The 19778-nt window shown below is 37.2% G+C and overlaps 1 protein-coding gene across 3 annotated transcripts; it reads right to left on the bottom strand.

Annotated features, from left to right (window-relative positions):
* Positions 1-250: 250 nt before the first annotated feature.
* LOC108998635 (DNA-directed RNA polymerase III subunit rpc-3) lies at positions 251-15402 on the bottom strand. 3 transcript variants are annotated; one of them, XM_018975247.2, is made up of 14 exons: positions 15220-15402; positions 14979-15126; positions 14751-14869; positions 14553-14661; positions 8085-8230; positions 7272-7424; positions 6967-7074; positions 6573-6684; positions 5521-5664; positions 5334-5371; positions 5159-5251; positions 3254-3337; positions 2653-2802; positions 251-961 (listed from the first exon to the last, which is right to left on the bottom strand). In XM_018975247.2, exons 1-14 carry the CDS (start codon positions 15286-15288, stop codon positions 773-775), a joined length of 1662 nt encoding a protein of 553 aa, XP_018830792.2. In that variant the 5' UTR covers positions 15289-15402; the 3' UTR covers positions 251-772. The 3 variants fall into 3 exon arrangements, with proteins under 3 accessions (XP_018830792.2, XP_018830793.2, XP_018830795.1); XM_018975248.2 differs by having other exon boundaries at positions 5539-5664; XM_018975250.2 differs by having other exon boundaries at positions 15212-15263.
* Positions 15403-19778: the final 4376 nt, after the last annotated feature.

Below are 19778 nucleotides of genomic sequence, written 5' to 3'. Positions count from 1 at the left end.
TCTAGGATTACTTTGCACTTTTACACCCCTCATTATGGGTGCTTACAGTGCCCTATAAACTTTGAATTATGATTTAAACCTCAAAAAATCGAAATCAAGAAATGAGTAATAACAGTGATGCCTACAAACTAATGATGCAAAACATTACAAGTATTACGGCAGAAACCCACGCAGATCTCACACGTCAAAGCAATGTACAACTTTTTGAAAACATGGAATGTGTTTGGAAAGATTCAACAGTTGAGAGAGAGGGGTTATAACATCAAGCTATCCAATTCAAAAGCCTTTAACCCTCGAGTAAAATCCACCTAAGAAGAAAGTACAACTCGAAATCTAGCAATGGAAAATTGAAAACAGAAGGAATAGGGGAAACGATGCAAATCAGTGTAGATGGAGCTAGTAGGGTTCAATCTCCGTGTACAAAAAAACAAACAAACCAAAATTGTCCCACAGGGAGAAGGGGAGCATTGATCAGCAGACAAACACATCGCAAACTAGACAGTATGATTCCAAATGTTCCTATTGATGATCTCTGTCAATCCTATAAATACTTACAAGATGATCCTTATGAAATTCTCGCCTTATCTGCAATTAAAGAAGATGAGAGAATCACTCAAGTGATGAGTGGGAACCAACCCAATACTTACAGCATCCCCGTTTTTCATTATATGATGAGGAAGAACCAATCCGTTATCCACACAGCATCCCCATGCTCATAATATGAGGAAGACGCAGCCAATTGTCCCATGAAATACGAATACCTACCCATTATTCATAAATCATGGGAAAGCATGATAGCATCATCAAGCTTCAGCAGTGATGATTCTTCAAAGTCATGGAAAAGCATGAAAGCATCGCCGAGCTTCAGAAGTGATGATTCCAGGACAATCCTCACACTTTTTAGCCGATTAAGTCTTTCCTCTTGTGACATAATTTGCTTGTCTACTGGGAGGTTTAGAAACTGGAAGAAATTTTCACATAGCAAATTATTAGTGCAAATCCTAAATAATATATATCAAATAAAGGTGAAAAACATTCTTGGTTGCAATATGGTGAAGAGTGCAGGCAATTCAAAGACAATTTTATATGCGAACTTGAAGATGCAAGAGACACAATGAAGTGATTTTAAAATACAAATGCAACAATGTAAAAAACAGAAAAGGGAATCTTTTTGTGAAGTTTCAGACTGTCATCTGGCCCCATCATTAGAAATGTAACTGCAATACCTACTGCAGCCGGGATAATTTTTCTAAACAACAGAACACCAGGCATTCACAAACATGGTGTAAACACCCCGTCAGAAGGTCCCAAGTTGGTTCAATACCAGTCTAGGCAAACACCGACCCTAGTATTCAACTGTTAGGTTCAGGGTAGAGATACAAAATAAGCAGCATTTGTTAATCCATACCTAAACAGGGAGTGATTGCATTGTTTGGACAGGTAGAACAACTGACATCAACAGAATCAGGATGCAAAGACCCTTCATCGTCTAGAATATATTCAACCAGGCCTGGGCAATGGGGGCCCATCCATGTGTCCTGCCCGGTCAGCATGGTACTGGGCGGGCGGGTAGAAATCTAAAAAATGGGCAGGATGCGGGTAGGATATCCACCCCCCCACAAAAAAAAAAACCCCTAAGATTCGATTCACTGTTCATTTTGGGTCTCTTCTTTGGCCCCGCTCCTCTTCTTCTGCTTCTTCTTCTTCTCCTCCCACTCCCACTCCCAGCCTCTTTCTCAGTTTCTCCTCTCGTCTTCGTCTACTTTTCATCTTCTCTGTCTACTTCTTCTCCATCTCCTAGTTCTTGCTCTTCATCAGAGACCCATGGCCACACAATTGGCTAGGTTTGGTTTGATTTTTATTGGTTGTTTGGTTAGAATTTGGTTGGTTGGTTGGTTGATTCGGTTTTTGTTTTCGTTTGAGTTTGGGAGTGGAGGAGCAGCAAAGCCACGGATCTGGTGGTTTCCGCACATGGAGATCCATGGTGTGGCTCTCCATGCACGGATCTGGATTAACGGGTGGCACTTAGGGGCGGGCAGACGAACGGTGTCCGCCTGTTGAACGTATAGGGCTAGGGACTATACAGGGGTGGGGTGCGGGGTGAAAAATTGACGCCCCCAGCCCAAGCGGGGGCAGGGTGCAGGAGGGGTCATGTAGGGCAGGTAGCACCCCTAGATTCAATCACTATTTTCAGTCAAGGACCTATTCTTAGTGTTTATAGTCAGAATAAGGTCTAATTTCAGCAGTATCATGCATGACAAGTCAAACCCAATACTTAACAGATTTTTGTATGTGGCAGCAGCAGAAAGTAAAAAATGAACAAACATAGTAAGGTGCCTAAAGATCCACCAACATCACATAAAAATTTATCAACAATAATAATATTGGATGCAAGGTACAACATGGCATGCCCATTTGAATGAATCTTCAATCAATTGGATTTACTGGTTCATTGGGTTGTAAAATGGTCATAGACTCGTATACCTCAATGAGGAACTCCTTATATGCATGTAGAAACTAGTAGCATGAGCCATTCATGGAAAAACTACTTACTTCCACAAAGAATATGACAATGAAAAAACAAAGCCACATACAACTCAATGAAATGAAAGCACCCAAGAGGATTAGCAATCCATAACAGAATCAACACACCTCTTTTTCCTTCTCTCGCTCATAAGCCACTCGTTGACTTAAATTTAAAGCAGCATGGAACATTTCATCTAGTACATGTTTCCATAGACAGGGCTTGTTTACTTTCCACAATAAGAATTGTGATTGTCTAGCTCCTGCTACAACTAATTTCTGCAAGGAAAAATGAACAGTAACTTAGTGGAGACCTAAAATCTCATGACGGAGAACTTTTCACCCTGGAGTTCTAAAATACCTACGTACATATATACAACCACACAAAACTAATTAGGGTTTCTTGGCATGCAATGAAAAAGAAGCAGGGTGAGAGAGTCCTCTAAAATTAGGAAAAGATGAGGGAAAAAAGCCCAGTAAGAGCAACTAACGTGAAGGAAAGAAGGAAAAAAGCCCCAACTCAAGTGAGAATATGAGAAAAAATAATGATCATGCTGTGAAGAGGGCAAGCCCTAGTAGCAATTAAAACGTGCAAGCACAATGACCACACCACGTTTGGGAAAAAAAGTCGAGCATTTAGGCCCCAGTAGTAGTTTGCCTTTATGTAATATTAACACGTGCACGTGTGGACAATATATGGTAAAGGATATTTTATGACAGCTGTTTTTACCTCCATATGCAAGTACTCATCCTTCCACAGCTTATAAAGAATCTTGGGAGCATCCTTCTTTTCAACAAATGTGGTATTTGCAATCTACAACATAAAAATAATTGGAGTAAATAACATACCAAACATATTCTTTCTTATTCACCCGAAGAATTCCTTTCAAGAGCAATTGCTTCAAGAAAGAAACTGTGGATATAATAAAGATGACCAAAAAAGAAAAATCATTTTATGTCCACATATGGAATACATATCATTTCATATTAAGCAAATACAATGAAACAGTCCCAGATAGCTTGTTTCCTACTATCAAAATCATAATCTCACGCAGAGGGAGTTTTAGGCCTTGTTTGGGTAACAAGAGGTATTCTCAGACACTTCCTTCCCAAACATCATTCAAGCTCAAAACGCTAATTATGATACAAACACAAAACCCAATACAAATTTTTCAAATTTCAAAACAAAAATTATATTCAAACAACTTTTGAACTTTATCATATTTTTATTCAACGTTTTCTCTCTTTTCCCAAAATCCAATAAAACATCTTAACTCAAATCATTTCACTACTATTCACAAATATTTTGAGATATTCAAAGTGTCCAAACGAGCCCTTAGACCGCAAGGGATTAAAATGTGCATCGAAGTGTAATTTTAAAGTAGACATCGATACCCAAATTCCCTTTTGATCCACTCAGCCTCCTCAATGCCCATAGAATCAAATATGAGACCATCCACTTTGGGGGAGCCAATTGTAGGGTTCGGAGTAAAGTTGATTTTATGTCCTCGTATTTTACCTCCTCTTTCTAGTAGGAAGCTTTCTCTTGCATACACACAGTGTACTTGGGTTGAGACCCTTTGTGCTTTTAACTAAATTGGCCAACTTATAAAAAAAAAAATTAAGCATTGTCACACAAAACATGACTCGGCTTAATAAATGGGGCATTTGAAACTTAGATGGCTCTACTTTAGCAAGTCCTACTGCAAAAAATGTATGAAAAGCAGCAAGCAATCTTTAGGAAGAAATTCAGGCGCATGGGGGTTTCTCATTTCCTCCTCTCCTAGTTATATGATTGCTAATATTCAAGCGAGCACCATCATCCTGCACCAAATTCTTATGTGAATATTGCTAACTATAACTGAACCTCGTACAAATCCAGAAGAATTGAGCATCAAAGGGGTAGCTGAAGACGTGTGTTGTCTAAACTGTATTGAGACCATAGGTGTTGAGAAGTGGAGAGACAAGAGTAGAAGATACGCATGACCACACCAGATGTATTTGATAATTTCTTGCTATTAAACTCAAAGCAGGAGTGTTACGTAAATAATTCAAACAACTAAACAACAAAAAATCTATGACATCTGGTATGAAAAGAGCAATATATTAATTGATAAACCATAAAAGCATATTGAAAAAAAAATAACAACTTAATATTAAGAAAAACAAATAACAAATTTGTCGGTCCTTTTCTTGTGTTCAATAAATGTACACTGCACATAACCATCCTCGCAATACATAAGGAGATAAAGTGTAACCATGCCCGAAATTTAGATGGCATGTTGTCAACATAGGAATGTAGTGACAGTGAAACTTTACATTATTTTTACGGAAAGTTAACTTTATCCATGAAATACAAGGGTTTTGCATTTTACACCCCAAACTACCAAAATAGATGCATTGCACTCTCCAACTACCAAAAAGGGACAAATAGAATCCTCATTTAATTTTGGTCATTAAGATGGATGAGAAATAGGTGACATGGTACAATCTTGTTGATCACATCCTAATGGAAGATAGGCATTGCATTTTTTTTGGTTCCTTGAGGTGCAAAGTTTGTTTACCCCTATTTTTTAATTCTAGGCCACCTGTAGCAGAACTCAAAGCAAATTTATCTAAATAAATCTGTCATTACCTTATCAGTCTCTACTAGGCAACCATTTTTTGATAGTAATCGGAACATTCTATATGCATCTCTTCCGTATCTTTTCAACACAATTGATTCCACCTGCAGCATAGTAAATGTAAGACATTGTCAGGACCAAAACGTGGATTTTAATATCTTTGAAACAACATATATGTCAAGCAACCTCATCATTCTGAGCTAATTCGATTATTTTCTTCAAATCTGTAGAAGAAACATGACAGAATACGTCACTAGAAACCAAATAATAAATATATCAGCTATATACAAAGGTCGAGTGAACTCATTAATGTGGCTACACTTTTATACCACGAGGAGATGAACACAAAAATTAGACAAAGGGAATAGGTTACCAATTTTATATGACTCATCTGTTCCTCTTGCAGAGGGTGAACAACCCAACTGGACAAGGGAAGCTCTGACACGGTCTAAGGTCATACCACGCCCTTCCTCACTCTTCATTACCTCTTCAAATATATTATTCAGTGACAAGGGAACTGCAACATGTAATACAAATCATATACTGATGAGTGAGCGCAAGGCGATATCTGTGAAGATATGTGAACACAAAGCTACTGAGTACTGATTCATAAGCTTAAAATATTAGACACCTATCCGCTTTCCTCTGTTGATGCTTACAAAATAGTAGTTATAAATTCACCAAATAGCAAGAAATTTCCAATTCAATACCAGTACTTATTAGATCCTTCCCAGGGAAACAAAGTGCAATATCTATGCAGGCATATGTGCATATAGAGACGTGTTTGTGGGTGTGTATCTTTGTATATGGTGGGCAGCATTCTTTGTATGGTCAACTTCATTAGGGAAGATTCTTACCATGGATAGCCTAAGGAGGAGAAGAATCTTAGTGATAGATCGGTGTGGCGTAGGCAAGAAGAGAAGAGAACAGATCATCTTTTGTTGTAGTGCAAAGTTACTACAAAAATATGGGCATCAGTTTTTTATATTTTCTGTGCAGAGTGGGAAATGCGCCAAAGGTAAGAGAATTATTGGTCAGTCAAAGAAGACAGGATGTAGGCCAATGTAGTGTGGAAGTTTGGAGGATGGCTCCTTTACACATAATGCAGTGTATGTGGGAGAAAGGTAATGCACAAAACTTTGAAGATTGTGAGGAGATGGCAGATGAGCTTAGCTCCACAGTGCATAAACACTTTATTTTTGGATGTCGGCACATACTTTTTCTAGCCAATTTTGTTTCCTTATTTAGAATTTATGAATTTCTATTTTCCTTCACCTCCCTAGTCAGGTGCTCCTCTTGTATACACAGTACAGTACACTCCAGGTACTTGGGTAGCACCCCCTCTACAAATTTAACAGAATTACTTGTCAAAAGAATATATCTATCTATTCATACATTGAGCACATGTTTAAAAGTTCATTTTACCAGATTTCTCTGTTTTCACTTTGTTCTCAAAACTTCTTGTTGCCTCCAGCATTGCTCTCAAGACAGTTGCAGCTCCATCATCCAGGCGTTCTCTCACATTCTCAATGCAAGCCTTGAATGTATGAGTAACAGCACATTATTTCCAAATGCTATCCAGGAAGCTAATGTAAAAACAATGTAAAACAGTTTAAACCATTACCACCTCATGTTAAAAATATATCAGCTTACCACCGTAAATGAAATCAAATGGAAAGCCATTTAGCATTGAGAAAAATTGAAGATAGAGAAGGAAAAGGAACAATTTGATTCACCAGAAGATATAGAGGAACAGCAATAATAGGGCCTACAAAAGGCAAAACGATGGCACTAGAGAGAGAGAGAGAGAGGTACCAACCTTATGCCTAAGACAACGTATAAATTCCTCAAAATTGGCACGCCAAAGAACTACTTCCTCTTCTTCAGCTGCAGGTTCAATATGTAATTCCAAAGCATCATATTTGCGCTGTAAAATGAGAAGACTGCAATTAGCATACAAGTAACCCTGGGAACTTGAAGTGACAATCCTCATACCAACCTTGCTCCAACTCTCTCTCTCTCTCTCTCCAGGACACCACTCCAAATTTGACCTATATACCCTCATTTTTTAAGGAGAAATACCTTTTACAATATAAAGCTTGGGGTTTACAAAAATTCCAATACCTTTGCTCCAACTCTCATGCCAGGGGAATCATCCGTACTTGTTTCTCTGCTAACAGAAGATTCATTATTTGTTATAGCTGAAAATCTCTGTGCTCCCATAGGAGCTGCTGCTGCTAGAACACGTTGTTCTAAGGTCTGTGATTCTTCAGCTGTCTGTCAGCATTTATTTAGAAGAGAATGTTGTATAAGGATCCACACGTAGATTAAATACTTAAGAATTCTCTCTCTCTCTCTAAGCTGCGCCACTTACTTTCTTTGTATGAGTATGTAGATGACATACTCAAAATATTGATGGCGCAACACAATCACCAACAGGTAAATCAAAATAAAACTTATTTCAAAATTATTTTCCACATTGCTATAGTAGCAAAGTTACACCTCTCACTCTTTAGTCTTTAATGCGTAGGGAAGGATTTTGGGCAGCAGGCAGCTACCCACACTGTATATGCTAATATCACCTTTTGATAAGAGACTCAATACTAAAGGTTCATTTAACAGTGCAGAGAATGGCACTCTCCAGACAGTGGTGGACTTGAAGTAGTTTTTAATTTATGAGTCACCATGACTTCGGTTAATATATGATAGCACTCAAATGGCAATCCTATTAGTTAAGAATAAAAAGTGTAATTTCCCCAAACCAAATAAATTTATGGAACTGCTAACAACGTAAATAATGTTTATGATCGGGTGTAAGTCGATATGTTTTGCCCTCTGAAAATGCACATCACATGCGAAAGCAAGTCATCGAGTGTCATTCCTGATTCTTTAGAACAGAGTTGTCAGCAAGCAGATTTGACAACAGACAGCAATTACCCTAGCAGACTTAGGTCCTCGCTTCTTGGCAGGAGTTTCTTCTTTATCTCGTGCAGCAAGAACTGGTTCAGATGCCGGGCAGCGTTCAACATAACGGGCAGTCAAAAGTTTAACAAGGCTTTCTTGTACAAGATCTTCACAAATTCCTGAAAAGGATTAATAATGAAGTAAAAGAAATAAAATTATACTTCTAGTACATATAAATCACCACATCACAGGGCACAACGTTTTCTCCTTTTCAAAAGTGTGCCAATGCATTAATGTCATGTGTGTATATATATCAGGAATGATCTATTCCCATTCTTGTGGAACTTATATCAGCATAGCACATCAGTAAATGTAGCAGGAATTATCTAAAGCTGTTCATTTAGACACCAGGTGCTTTGAAAATTCCAGAATAAGAGGCCAGTACCTAGTCAGGTCATTGAGAAGGGATATTGATATAGCTGGAATTTTAATATTTTTGCATAAAGCAACAACTCTCAAGAATCTGTTGGAAAATTTCCAAATTTATCCAGTCAACTCTCCCTGGATTATAGGAGAAATTTCTGTAATTATGTAATTATTCTTAGGAGATATTCTAGGAGATTTGTTAGCAATTGTCATTCTTTCCTTTTGTTATTCTTTCCTTTTAGCTTATCCTTGTATAAGACATACGGATTGTACCTTATTTTAAAAAATATGAAATACCATTCCAATTCTTCTCCACTTCTAGATGGTATCAAGAGCCTGGTTTTCTTTTCCTTTCGGCAGTCATAGCCTCTAAACCTAGGCCTTATTGTCTTAACCCTGTTCAGCCTACATTATGTCTGAAATTGCCGAACCCCATTCTATCCAAATCACAAATATCCGTCTCAATGAAGCCAACTTCTTGAGATGGTCTCAGTAAGTTCAAATGTATATCCGTGGGAGAGGTAAGATTGGGTACCTTACTGGTGAAACCAAGGCCCCTGACAGAGCAGCCCGTCTTATGCTATATGGGATGCTGAAAACTCCATGATTATGGCTTGGCTTGTGAATGCAATGGATGAAGATATTAGCGCTAATTACATGTGCTATCCTACTACAAAAGAACTCTAGGATAATGTTAGTCAGATGTATTTTGACCTTGGAAATTATTCTCAGATTTATGAATTGCAGCAAAAAATGGGCAAGACCCAACAAGGGGAAGATAGTGTGACTAAGTATTTTAATGTCCTTAAGGGACTGTGGCAGGACTTGGATCTATTTAATGATTATGAATGGAATAGACCTGATTGCAACTACAATAAGAAGACGGTGGAAAATGCAAGAATTTTTAAATTCTTGGCTGGACTCAATGATGAGTTTGATAAAGTCAGGGGGAGGATTCTTGGTAGACAAACTCTGCCTCCAATCGGAGAGGTATTTTCTGAAGTGAGACGTGAAGATTGGCGTTGGAATGTTATGCTAAAGAAAAAAGGGGCCGATGGAACAGTGGAGAACTCGGCTTTGGTTGCTGCGAATCCTACTATTTTGGCTACTGCTAATGCCTCTGTACAACGGTCATATCCCAATCAAAAATCTCGAGTATGGTGTGACTATTGTAATAAGCCACACCATACCCGAGAACCCTGCTGGAAACTACATGGAAAACCAACAAATTGGAAGAGCAGCAAACCTGGACCTGGAAACAACCAAGTGATTCCTAGAGCAAATGAAGCCCAGATTAATGTTCTAAGTTCAGAGAAGATGGATCAACTTCTTCAAATGCTGAAATCCAATCTGATATGTAGTGCTTCTATTGGTTCCTTGGCCCAAACAGGTAATATGCCGAGTGCCTATTCTAGTTCTTTAGCCTTTGCACCATGGATTATTGATTCAGGTGCATCCGACCATATGACCAGTGTATCTCAATAGTTTCAATCTTATTATCCTTGTCCGGGTAATAAAAAGGTTAGGATTGCAAATGAGAGTTTTTCACCCATTGCAGGAACATGTTCAATTAGAATTTCCAGGAAAATATAATTAAAATCCGTCCTTCATGTTCCTAAACTTACTTGCAATCTTTTGTCTATTAGTAGATTATCCTGTGATTCTAACTGTCGTATCATATTCTTCGATTCTCATTGTGAATTTCAGGACCAGAGCTCAGGGGCGATGATTGGTTGTGCTAGGATGATTGATGGCCTTTATTATGTTGATGATACCCTATTCAACAATAAACAAGCTCAGGGCTTGAGTGGTAGTACTAGTTCAATCGCAGTGCGTGAACAAATAATGCTTTGGCATCTTAGATTAGGGCATCCTAGTTTTTCTTATTTAAAATATTTGTTGCCTAGTCTGTTTAAAAATTAGGATTGTACTTCTCTTCATTGTGATGTTTGTCATTTATCAAAAAGTCATTGAGTTCCTTATAATTCAAAAGGCTACCGTGCATCAAAACCTTTTTATTTGATTCATAGTGATGTTTGGGGTCCCTCTAAGGTTACTACCTTATCCCGAAAAAAATGGTTTGTGACTTTTATAGATGATCATACTCGGATTTTTTGGGTATATTTGATGAATGGAAAATCTGAAGTTGAAATATTATTAAAAAAAAATTATAGTATGATTGAAAATCAATTTCATACAAAAATAAGCATACTTCGTACAGATAATGGTACAGAATATTTCAACAAAGTTTTCTGAAATTTTTTGAAAGAAAGAGGGATTCAACATCAATCCACGTGTCGTGACACCCCCCAACAAAATGACATCGCTGAAAGAAAAAATCGTCATTTACTTGAGGTTGGACAGGCTATAATGTTTTCTATGCATATTCCAAAATATTTGTGGGGGGAATGCTATTCTAACTGCTTGTTACCTTATTAATAGAATGCCTACCCATGTGCTGCAGTATATCACTCCTTTGGCATGCCTAAAAAATTCATTTCCTGATAATAGGATAATTTCTTATCTGTCTCTAAAAGTATTTGGATGCAATATTTCTGTTCATATTCCAGCTCATCTTAGATCTAAACTTGATCCTAGGGCTGAAAAATGTGTGTTTCTTGGATATGCTCCCAATAAGAGAGGGTACAAATGTTTGAGTCTGAAAAAAAAAATCACATCAGTATGGATGTCGTTTTTGTTGAAAATCAGTCTTACTTTAACCAAACGTATCTTCAAGGGGAGAAAGAGAGCAGTGAAGATCAGTTTTGGCGAACTTCTATACCAATGCCTAATGTTTTCCTTGACATTGACATCCCTCTACAAAAAATTCAAGGAACTAAAATTTTAAATAGTGAAAAAATGGAAATCCCAATCTGCCTGTACAAAGCATAAGGAAATCCCAAACGGGGGGAGAATTGCTATAGAATAATCCCTCTTCTAAGCTTCGTGTTTATACTAGAGGCAGGTATCGTTCTAATACTAAGGATCATCCCACAATTCCAGAGCAGAATCAATCATCACCTCCAAAAACTGGTCATTTGGAAATCCCAAGTAATCCTTCTACTGCACTTCCAGTTGATCAATCTACTGACCTTGATGTACCTATAGCCATCAGGAAAGGAGTTAGAACCTGTATCACACACCCCATTGCCAAATATTTATCATATCATAGACTCTCTCATAATCATAAGGTCTTTACATCCAATATTTCTCACCTATTTGTTCCAAGGACCATTCAGGAAGCTATGGATCATCCGGATTGGAAGTTAGCAGTTCTCGAAGAGATGAATGCACTACGGAACAATGGTACTTGGGAAATTATTGATTTGTCAAAGGAAAAGAAAATTGTAGGTTGCAAATGGGTGTTTACAGTTAAATGCAAGGCTGATGGTAGTACAAAGATATATAAGGCAAGACTCATTGCAAAAGCGTTTACACAAACATACGGAATTGACTATTAAGAAACTTTTGCTCCAGTGGCCAAGATAAACTCAAACCGAGTGTTACTCTCCTTAGTTGTACATTCTAACTGGCCCTTACACAAGTTGGATGTAAAGAATGTTTTTTTAAATGGGGATCTAGAGGATGAAGTGTTTATGGAATTACCACCAGGTTTTGAAGGTAATCTTGGCAGAGATAAGGTATGCAAGTGGAAAAAATCATTGTATGGGCTCAAGCAATCTCTGAGAGCTTGGTTTGAACGCTTTGGGAAGGCTGTAAAGGGTCATGGTTACTGCCAAGGTCAAGCTAATCACACTATGTTTTATAAGCACTCAAGTGAAGGGAAGGTTGCTATTCTAATTGTCTATGTTGAAAATATTATTTTGGCAGGTAATGACAGCAAGGAACTTGAGAAATTAAAGAAGATGCTTGCTAATGAATTTGAGATTAAAGACTTGGGTGACTTGAAGCATTTTCTCGGTAAGGAATTTGCAAGGTCAAGAAAAGGTATTTTTGTTTCACAAAGAAAATATGTGCTTGACTTGCTAGGAGAAACAGGTTTACTAGGGTGTAAAGCAACTGAGAAACCTATAGAACCTAATCTTAAACTACAACTTGCCAAGCCTGAAGAAGTAACCAATAGAGACCAGTACCAGAGATTGGTTGGAAGGCTACTTTATCTATCACATAGACGTCCTGACATAGCCTTTGCTGTCAGTATGGTAAGCCAATTCATGCACTCACCAAGGCCTAACCACTTTGATGCAGTTTATAGAATCCAGAGATATTTAAAGGGAACTCCAGGAAAAGGTCTATTGTTTGAAGACCAAAAACATCTACAGGTTGAGGTATACACTGATGCAGAATTGGGCTAGGAGTATAACCGATAGAAGATCAACTTCTGTTTATTGTGCCTTTGTTGGTGGAAATTTGGTTACATGGCGCAGCAAAAAACAAAATGTGGTAGCTAGGAGTAGTGCAGAGGTAGAATTTAGAGCAGTTGCTCCTGGAATTTGTAAAGTGTTGAGGATTAAGAAATTATTGGAAGAATTGAAAGTCACTAGTCCACTACCTATGAAATTGTATTGCGATAACAAATCTGCCATAGCCATTGCCCACAATCCAGTGCTTCATGATAGAACAAAACATGTTGAGGTCGACAAGCATTTTATAAAGGAGAAGCAGGACAGTAGACTGATTTGTTTACCCTATATCTCTACTATTGAACAAGTAGCAGATATACTTACAAAAGGACTACCAAAGAAGCAATTTGAAAATTTGATTGGCAAGCTGGCTATGGAAGACATCTTCAAACCAGATTGAGGGGAAGTGTTGGAAAGTTTCCAAATTTATCCAGTCAACTCTCCCTGGATTATAGGAGAAATTTCTGTAATTATGTAAATATTCTTAGGAGATATTCTAGGAGGTTTGTTAGCAATTGTCATTATTTCCTTTCGTTATTCTTCCCTTTTAGCTTATCCTTGTAGTCTACAAGACATACGGATTGTACCTTATTTTATAAAATAAGAAAAACTATTCCAATTCTTCTCCATTTTTAGAGGACCCATGCGTGTGCACTTGAAAACTTGAGACCTTTACAACTACACAAGACCATGATTCCTGTTTAACTAGACTATTATACATAGGATTGCTAATAGAAAAGCTAGCTAATTATGGATGCATTCTTCAAGGTGAGGGATGGCCTCCTGGAGTTCCCTATTGACTGCTTTTCTAAATAAATCCAATGGGAAAGTGAGGGATCAAGGTTAATGGTTGATATATTCATTTGGCCTGCGTAAGGTTTTAATTCAACACCATCCAGCACTGATAAAGATGAATTTCCTGACAATACTCTTCAGGTACCTAATTAGCTTCAGGTTCTATCTAAAGCAGAGAAATCAGAGTGCATAACAAATTTCAGAAGCGCCCCTTGGGCTTACAACCCACCAACTAAAGAGCATAACAAAATTCCACCAAGAACAACCCTTCGACTACAGCTGAAACCAAGAATCTTCCTTGTATATATACATGAATTAAAACTCAAGCCGTAAAAGGTGAGCATATATGAAATCCTTAGCTGTGGCAATCTGATCTACCCCCCATAATGTGTCATTAAGTACCACATCACTACCAGGAATAAAAGTAAGAGAAGGGAACAGTGTAATTGTTTTGAACAGTGATCCACCAGTCTTCATTGGACAATATGTTTCCTCCCACATCTATCTAAAAGCAGTGACCGATACTGCGATGATAGCTATGCCAAACCATTCAAATAGACCTTTTATGGTGAAGCAATCTACACATACAATGAAGACATCTCATTTGCTGAATTCTCGTCATGCCTTGCACCCTAGCCCGTTGATTGTCTAAAGATCAGATATTGCTGTTGAGAAATTCATGATACTATCTCAAGAAGTGTTATTCATCAGATTATAGTACTTAAAATTAAAATGTATTAAATTACTGAAGCTTTTCTAGGCAACAAGTCCATCCAAATATCACCCATATTTAAATCATCTAGTTTAACCACAATGTTCGATATCACTGATATGATTCAACATTAGATAAGTTGCACCTGCACAAAAAATGCTATAAGGATAAACAGAGCAGAAAGAACATTCACAAGATACTTACCTTCTATTTTCCTCGATTTCGCTCTTTCAGCCATATCTTTGGCTCTTTCAACCATTTGCTTCAACGTAAGCCTACCGTGTTGAAGCAAACCCTCGAGAAGCTCTTTGCACTAGAAAAACAACGAAGCAAAGTCAACAATACAATTTAGCCTGGTTCAAAAACTTGGTAAAACATCAAAGCAAAACTAGAATAACTAACTTTATCATCAAATTCACGAGAAATGATCTCCAAAAATTTGGAAAACCTCATGCGATGGAGTATGTTATTAAACAATGCCATGTACTGGGTATTTGATTTTGGCCCATCTTCCAACCCACCTGCAGAACAATTAATCAGATCATCATTATAGCTAGAAGTTAAGATCTAACGCAAACTCTTCATAGAACGAGGGAAATAAATAGGGGAAAATTGGTCAAGGAAGTTTACCGTCTTGTTCGTAAGAGAAAGCTTGAACGCAATTATGTTGGATCAAGATGAGGAGGGAGTTCTTGACCTGTTGAGGGGTGAGCTCCGTGTACCGAACTATCAGTTGCAGGTTTAGGGGTCCTCTTCGAAGAAGATTCTCGCACACTTTCTGAATGAAATTTAAAGAGAATATTAGAACGAGTAGATACAGAAGCAAGTATACGTAAAGGTCCGGAGGCTAGGGAGACAGAGACAAACTAACAGCGACGAGGTTGCCAAAGTGATTGTTTATGAGGTTTACAGTGAACTTGATGCCGTACTCGGTCACCATGGTTCTCTTCTTTTGAAGTTTTCTTCTGCTTCTTCTTCCTAAGAGAGAGAACGAAGGGAGAGAGGCGCGAAGGAAGAGATAGGATTCATTTTACTCAGGTTTCTTTGAACTAAGGTCCGGAGGGTTTAGCACTCCATATTAAAGCAAAATTCAAGACATAAATCTCATATTTTTTACATTATTTAAAAATATGTAATTTTATTCTTTTATCATCATATTTTAAAATATAAAATAAAAAAATAAAAAAATAAAATTATATATTCTTTAAGTGATATGTAAAATGTGAAATTTCTATATAACATGAGTCCAAATTAAAAGAAGTCTAGGGCTATTAATCTTCCAAGTGTGTAAGATTGTTTCATATCATGTTCCCGTTTAATAAACGGAACAATTATTATTTCTTATCAAATAAAACGATGTTTTTAAAAATCTCTTATAAAGATTTAAAAAAAAAAACTATTGTTACATATCCTTTGTTTAAAAACATTTATTGTGAATATGCATCTTTGATATAATTCACATTTATAAGATACAAAATTGTATTAATTGAGTTAGTATTGATCTACCTCAATCACTTGAATCAATTCAATACATTAATAATTAAAAAATCGAAAATAATTAAATAAATTTTATTCAAGACAATTCAATATAAATAATTTATTAAACGAACAGCTCGATTTATTTATTTAATTTTTAATGAATCATGTTATATAATTCATATCCTTAATTTTTAATGAATCATGTTATATAATTCATGTCCATGAATCAAGACACATGAAACTTATCCATGAATTCAAAAATTGGCACCTTATGATTCAGTGGCATCTTGACGATAGGGGTGCTACCCGCATCCCTTGGACAAGGCCTAGACCTGTCCCTCTCTCCTGCATGGATGGGGTGCAAGTTGGGCCTCTGGGCCTCCAGCCTCGCGTCCCATGGGCGGGTGCTCCCTTCCAACTGACAGGTCATTCGCCCATCGCCCATCGCCCATCGCCTATGGGGAGTTGCTACTACCATGCCACATGCCACTGGTATATATATATATACACACACACACACACACACACACCAGTGGCATGTGTCGAAAGGAAGAGAGTATGAGAGACCGGCGAGATCGGGGAGGGAGGGGGAGGGAGAGAGAGAGAGAGAGAGAGAGAGAGAGAGAGAGGCAAAAGAGGGAGACCCATGCGGGGGTTGGAGAATTTGTTAAACAAAATTTAATCTAAAACGATGCCGTTTTATTAAAAAAAATAAAACCTAAGATAAAACGATGTTGTTTTATTAAAGAGTTATATATATATATATATATATATATATTTATATATATATATTGGGTCAGGCGGGCTTGGGCCCTGTTCCCTAACACCCAAAGTTATGTGAGGGTCTACTCGCACCCTGGTTATGTGTGGGCGGGTTCCCCCGATCGGCCTAGCTGTGGGCCAAATAGGGGGAATGGGCCAGATGTAGTCACCCACTGCCCATCCCCATCTTGATGAGTTCATGACTCAATGGTAGAGCATTTGACTGGTTACCAGTTTGAACTCGATTGGATCCTTTGAGTTTTATTTCTCAAGATTAAGAATATTCTTTTAAGCTGGAAAATTTATATTTTGCCAAGTTAATTTACCTATGTAAAAGAAATTTGTAATATTTTGAAAACTTGAAGCCTCCAAGCTTAAACATAGGTCTGCCTAGCCACCATTTCTCATGGATCTCAATTGGCCTCCTTTCATTAGTAGTGCTTGTTTGGAAAGAAACTCTTACGTATGATTTGGTAGGAGTCACGACACCGGGGTAATGGCCACTCAGGTCACGCACCCCAATTCCAAGTGCAAGTTTGTGTGGACATGCAATATGTGTACAATGTATAAACGCAGTGAAAAAATAATAATAATAAGATAGTCTAAAACTGAGTACCAAAAAAGTTAAAATACAACCCAAAAGATATCCTTCGTAAGGTTATTACAATCATCCAGCTGAATAAAAAATAAAATAAGATAAAAATCCATCAACCACAACGGAAATAAACCTCCAAGTCATCAATCTTTAGGTGGGGTCGATCCCTGCTCAAACCCGTCCTCTGCATCAAAGTCTATGGTTCCATGATGGTGAGAACACCATAATGAGATCTCGCAATCTTAGCAAGTAAAACCACAGATTAACAATAAAAAAATTTGAACGTAGAAACATACCAAACAAACATGCACAACAACCATAAGAGATTATCCCAAAAATCCCTTTTTGTAACCTTTGCCAAAATTGTCATGAGTATAGCCACTCACGCCAAAAATCACATTTGAACACAGTTGACATTCATTTATTATGGTGTGCACCATGGTCGCCCCTAGGGACTATTTGCGCATTCTAGCTCCCTTCGTCACACCATGGATAATGATCGTGCTTGTGACTTCGTAATAAGCAATGCCCCACTCCGCTCCACTTTGCGTCCGGCGCGTACATTACCAGACATCCTCTAGCCCCCGCTAGTAGAGGGGCCATGGAGTCGTACCAAGGGCGTTAAAGTCTTGGTCGAGCCTAATGTCGCCTGGCAACAGCCCAGGGGGACGTCACTCAGTTTTACACGCTCCCAAGTGTGCCCAAGTCACAGACCAACTACAATTGATCACTTTTATATATTATTCTTCCATGTTCTAATCCTTTTTTATTCTATTGACAAGTTTGCTTCTAATCATGTTTATTTTTTATTGTTTATCGACAAAAGAATATTACTAATAGAAAAATGATACTCGGCCTTCATGTGGGTACTTAGTTTATTTTTTTACTTGCTTTTTTTGTCAATATTTTTTAACATCTTTTGTTATTAAGAAAAACAATAAAAAAATACACAACTTCACTATTAGTCACACTCTTAATCATTAAGTAAAAAAATAAATTAAAAAATTAAAATAATCAAGCAGTAAATTTGAACTGTAAGTTTGAGTGACTCCACTAGCATTTTCCAACCAAGAAAACAAACACCACAGAAGGAAAACCTAAAGAAAAGAAGGCGACAACATTCTATTACAAAAAAATTATATACTCACTTCACCATTTTCTATCATTTTCTACCAAACATCCATAATAAAACTTCATGTCTCATTATGAATGCATCGAATACATCGCTACTGGTTGTGCCTAACAGTTCGCACAACCAAAGAACCACTTTTCAAAATTTAACTATATCCAAAATGGGAAAACTATTATCCTGGCATGAAAAGTACTTTTAAGTAAAAGACAATGACTGATTCTACATGAAATTTGGCAATACCCACCTAGACAACGGATCTCACGTAAGAAACAACAATAATTTAAAAAGGAAGATTTTCACACTTGATAGACGAACAAATTAACTGTAATAAATGATGGTACTAAAAATCAAATTTTATTTCATTCTCCAATCTTTGTCATCGATCATTTTATGAAACTTGTTGATCATGGGTTTAAAGAAATTTATCAAGTAAAACAAGTACACGAAACCTTTACTTCGTATCAAATGATTTTTTAATCAACAAATTAAGAATTATATATAAACCTTAACTTGAAAGAATTTACTAATTATTAACATGTGTACATCTTTCTCCTACAAGCACCACTAGAATTCCGATATATAATTCAAGAATCAACAACAAAGATGAGCCCTGAATCCAACAAGCCACTTCAAGCATTAGCAACAACAATTAAAACAATGATAGACCCTTCGGCCACTAATTCCCATGTGGAAATATCTAAAACTGCCATTAATGAACTCGAGATTGCACTCAAAGCAGATGAGAATGCGGACCTCCTCGCAATTATACCAATTGCCTCAGTCAGAGGACATGAAACAATACCCCAAAAACTAACTTCAAACTCGATTTCTAAAGGAGATGGCGACAATGAGGAAAGAGATGGTTTCAAGGCAGACCTGTTTGATGGCAAATTCTCGAGGCATTATTGAAAAAGAAGAATAATAAGGAAAAGACAACCAATCAACCAAACCAAAGAATCGACAAGAATAAAAAGAGAAAACGAAAAACACGATAAAACAAGGCATTGGAATACAATGTACTATCAAATAATCAACAAGAGTTTACCGAAAACTGTAACCTCTAAACGAATCAATAAGCAAAATACAGATGGGGCGACTTTAAATGCCAACAAAAATTTTGCATCCAAACAGTATTAGACCCATGATATTTACGACAATATTAATTTTGGCGACAGTATGTCGCCAAAAAATTCTTTTTCACCACAATTTTAAATGCTAATCGAAATTTTACACCCAAATAGTAGTAAATTTATAGTCTTTTTAGGTGATATTATTTGTGGCGGTAAGATATCGCCGAAAATAGTCTTTTTCATGGAATCTTAAATGTCGACGGAAATTTCACACCGAAATAGTAGAAATTACCTTTTTGTGACTATATATTAGTTACCGAAAATAAAACTAGCCACAAAAACTCATTTTTCTTGTAGTGGCAGATTCTCATAACTGTTAATATGACCATCTT

Source organism: Juglans regia, chromosome 1 (genome assembly GCF_001411555.2).
Source record: "Juglans regia cultivar Chandler chromosome 1, Walnut 2.0, whole genome shotgun sequence".
Lineage (NCBI taxonomy): Eukaryota > Viridiplantae > Streptophyta > Magnoliopsida > Fagales > Juglandaceae > Juglans > Juglans regia.
The sequence above is the reverse complement of the archived record's forward strand: the minus strand, read 5'-3'. Positions and strand labels throughout refer to the sequence as shown.

Bases quoted from the DNA above. Each gene is read 5' to 3' on its own strand.
- LOC108998635 (XM_018975247.2), bottom strand. From the start codon at position 15,288: ATGGTGACCGAGTACGGCATCAAGTTCACTGTAAACCTCATAAACAAT. The intron at 15,127-15,219 runs GTTAGTTTGTCT...AATTTCATTCAG, and splicing joins ACTTTGGCAACCTCGTCGCT to AAAGTGTGCGAGAATCTTCT. The intron at 14,662-14,750 runs GTTAGTTATTCT...TTGTTTTTCTAG, and splicing joins CTCGTGAATTTGATGATAAA to TGCAAAGAGCTTCTCGAGGG.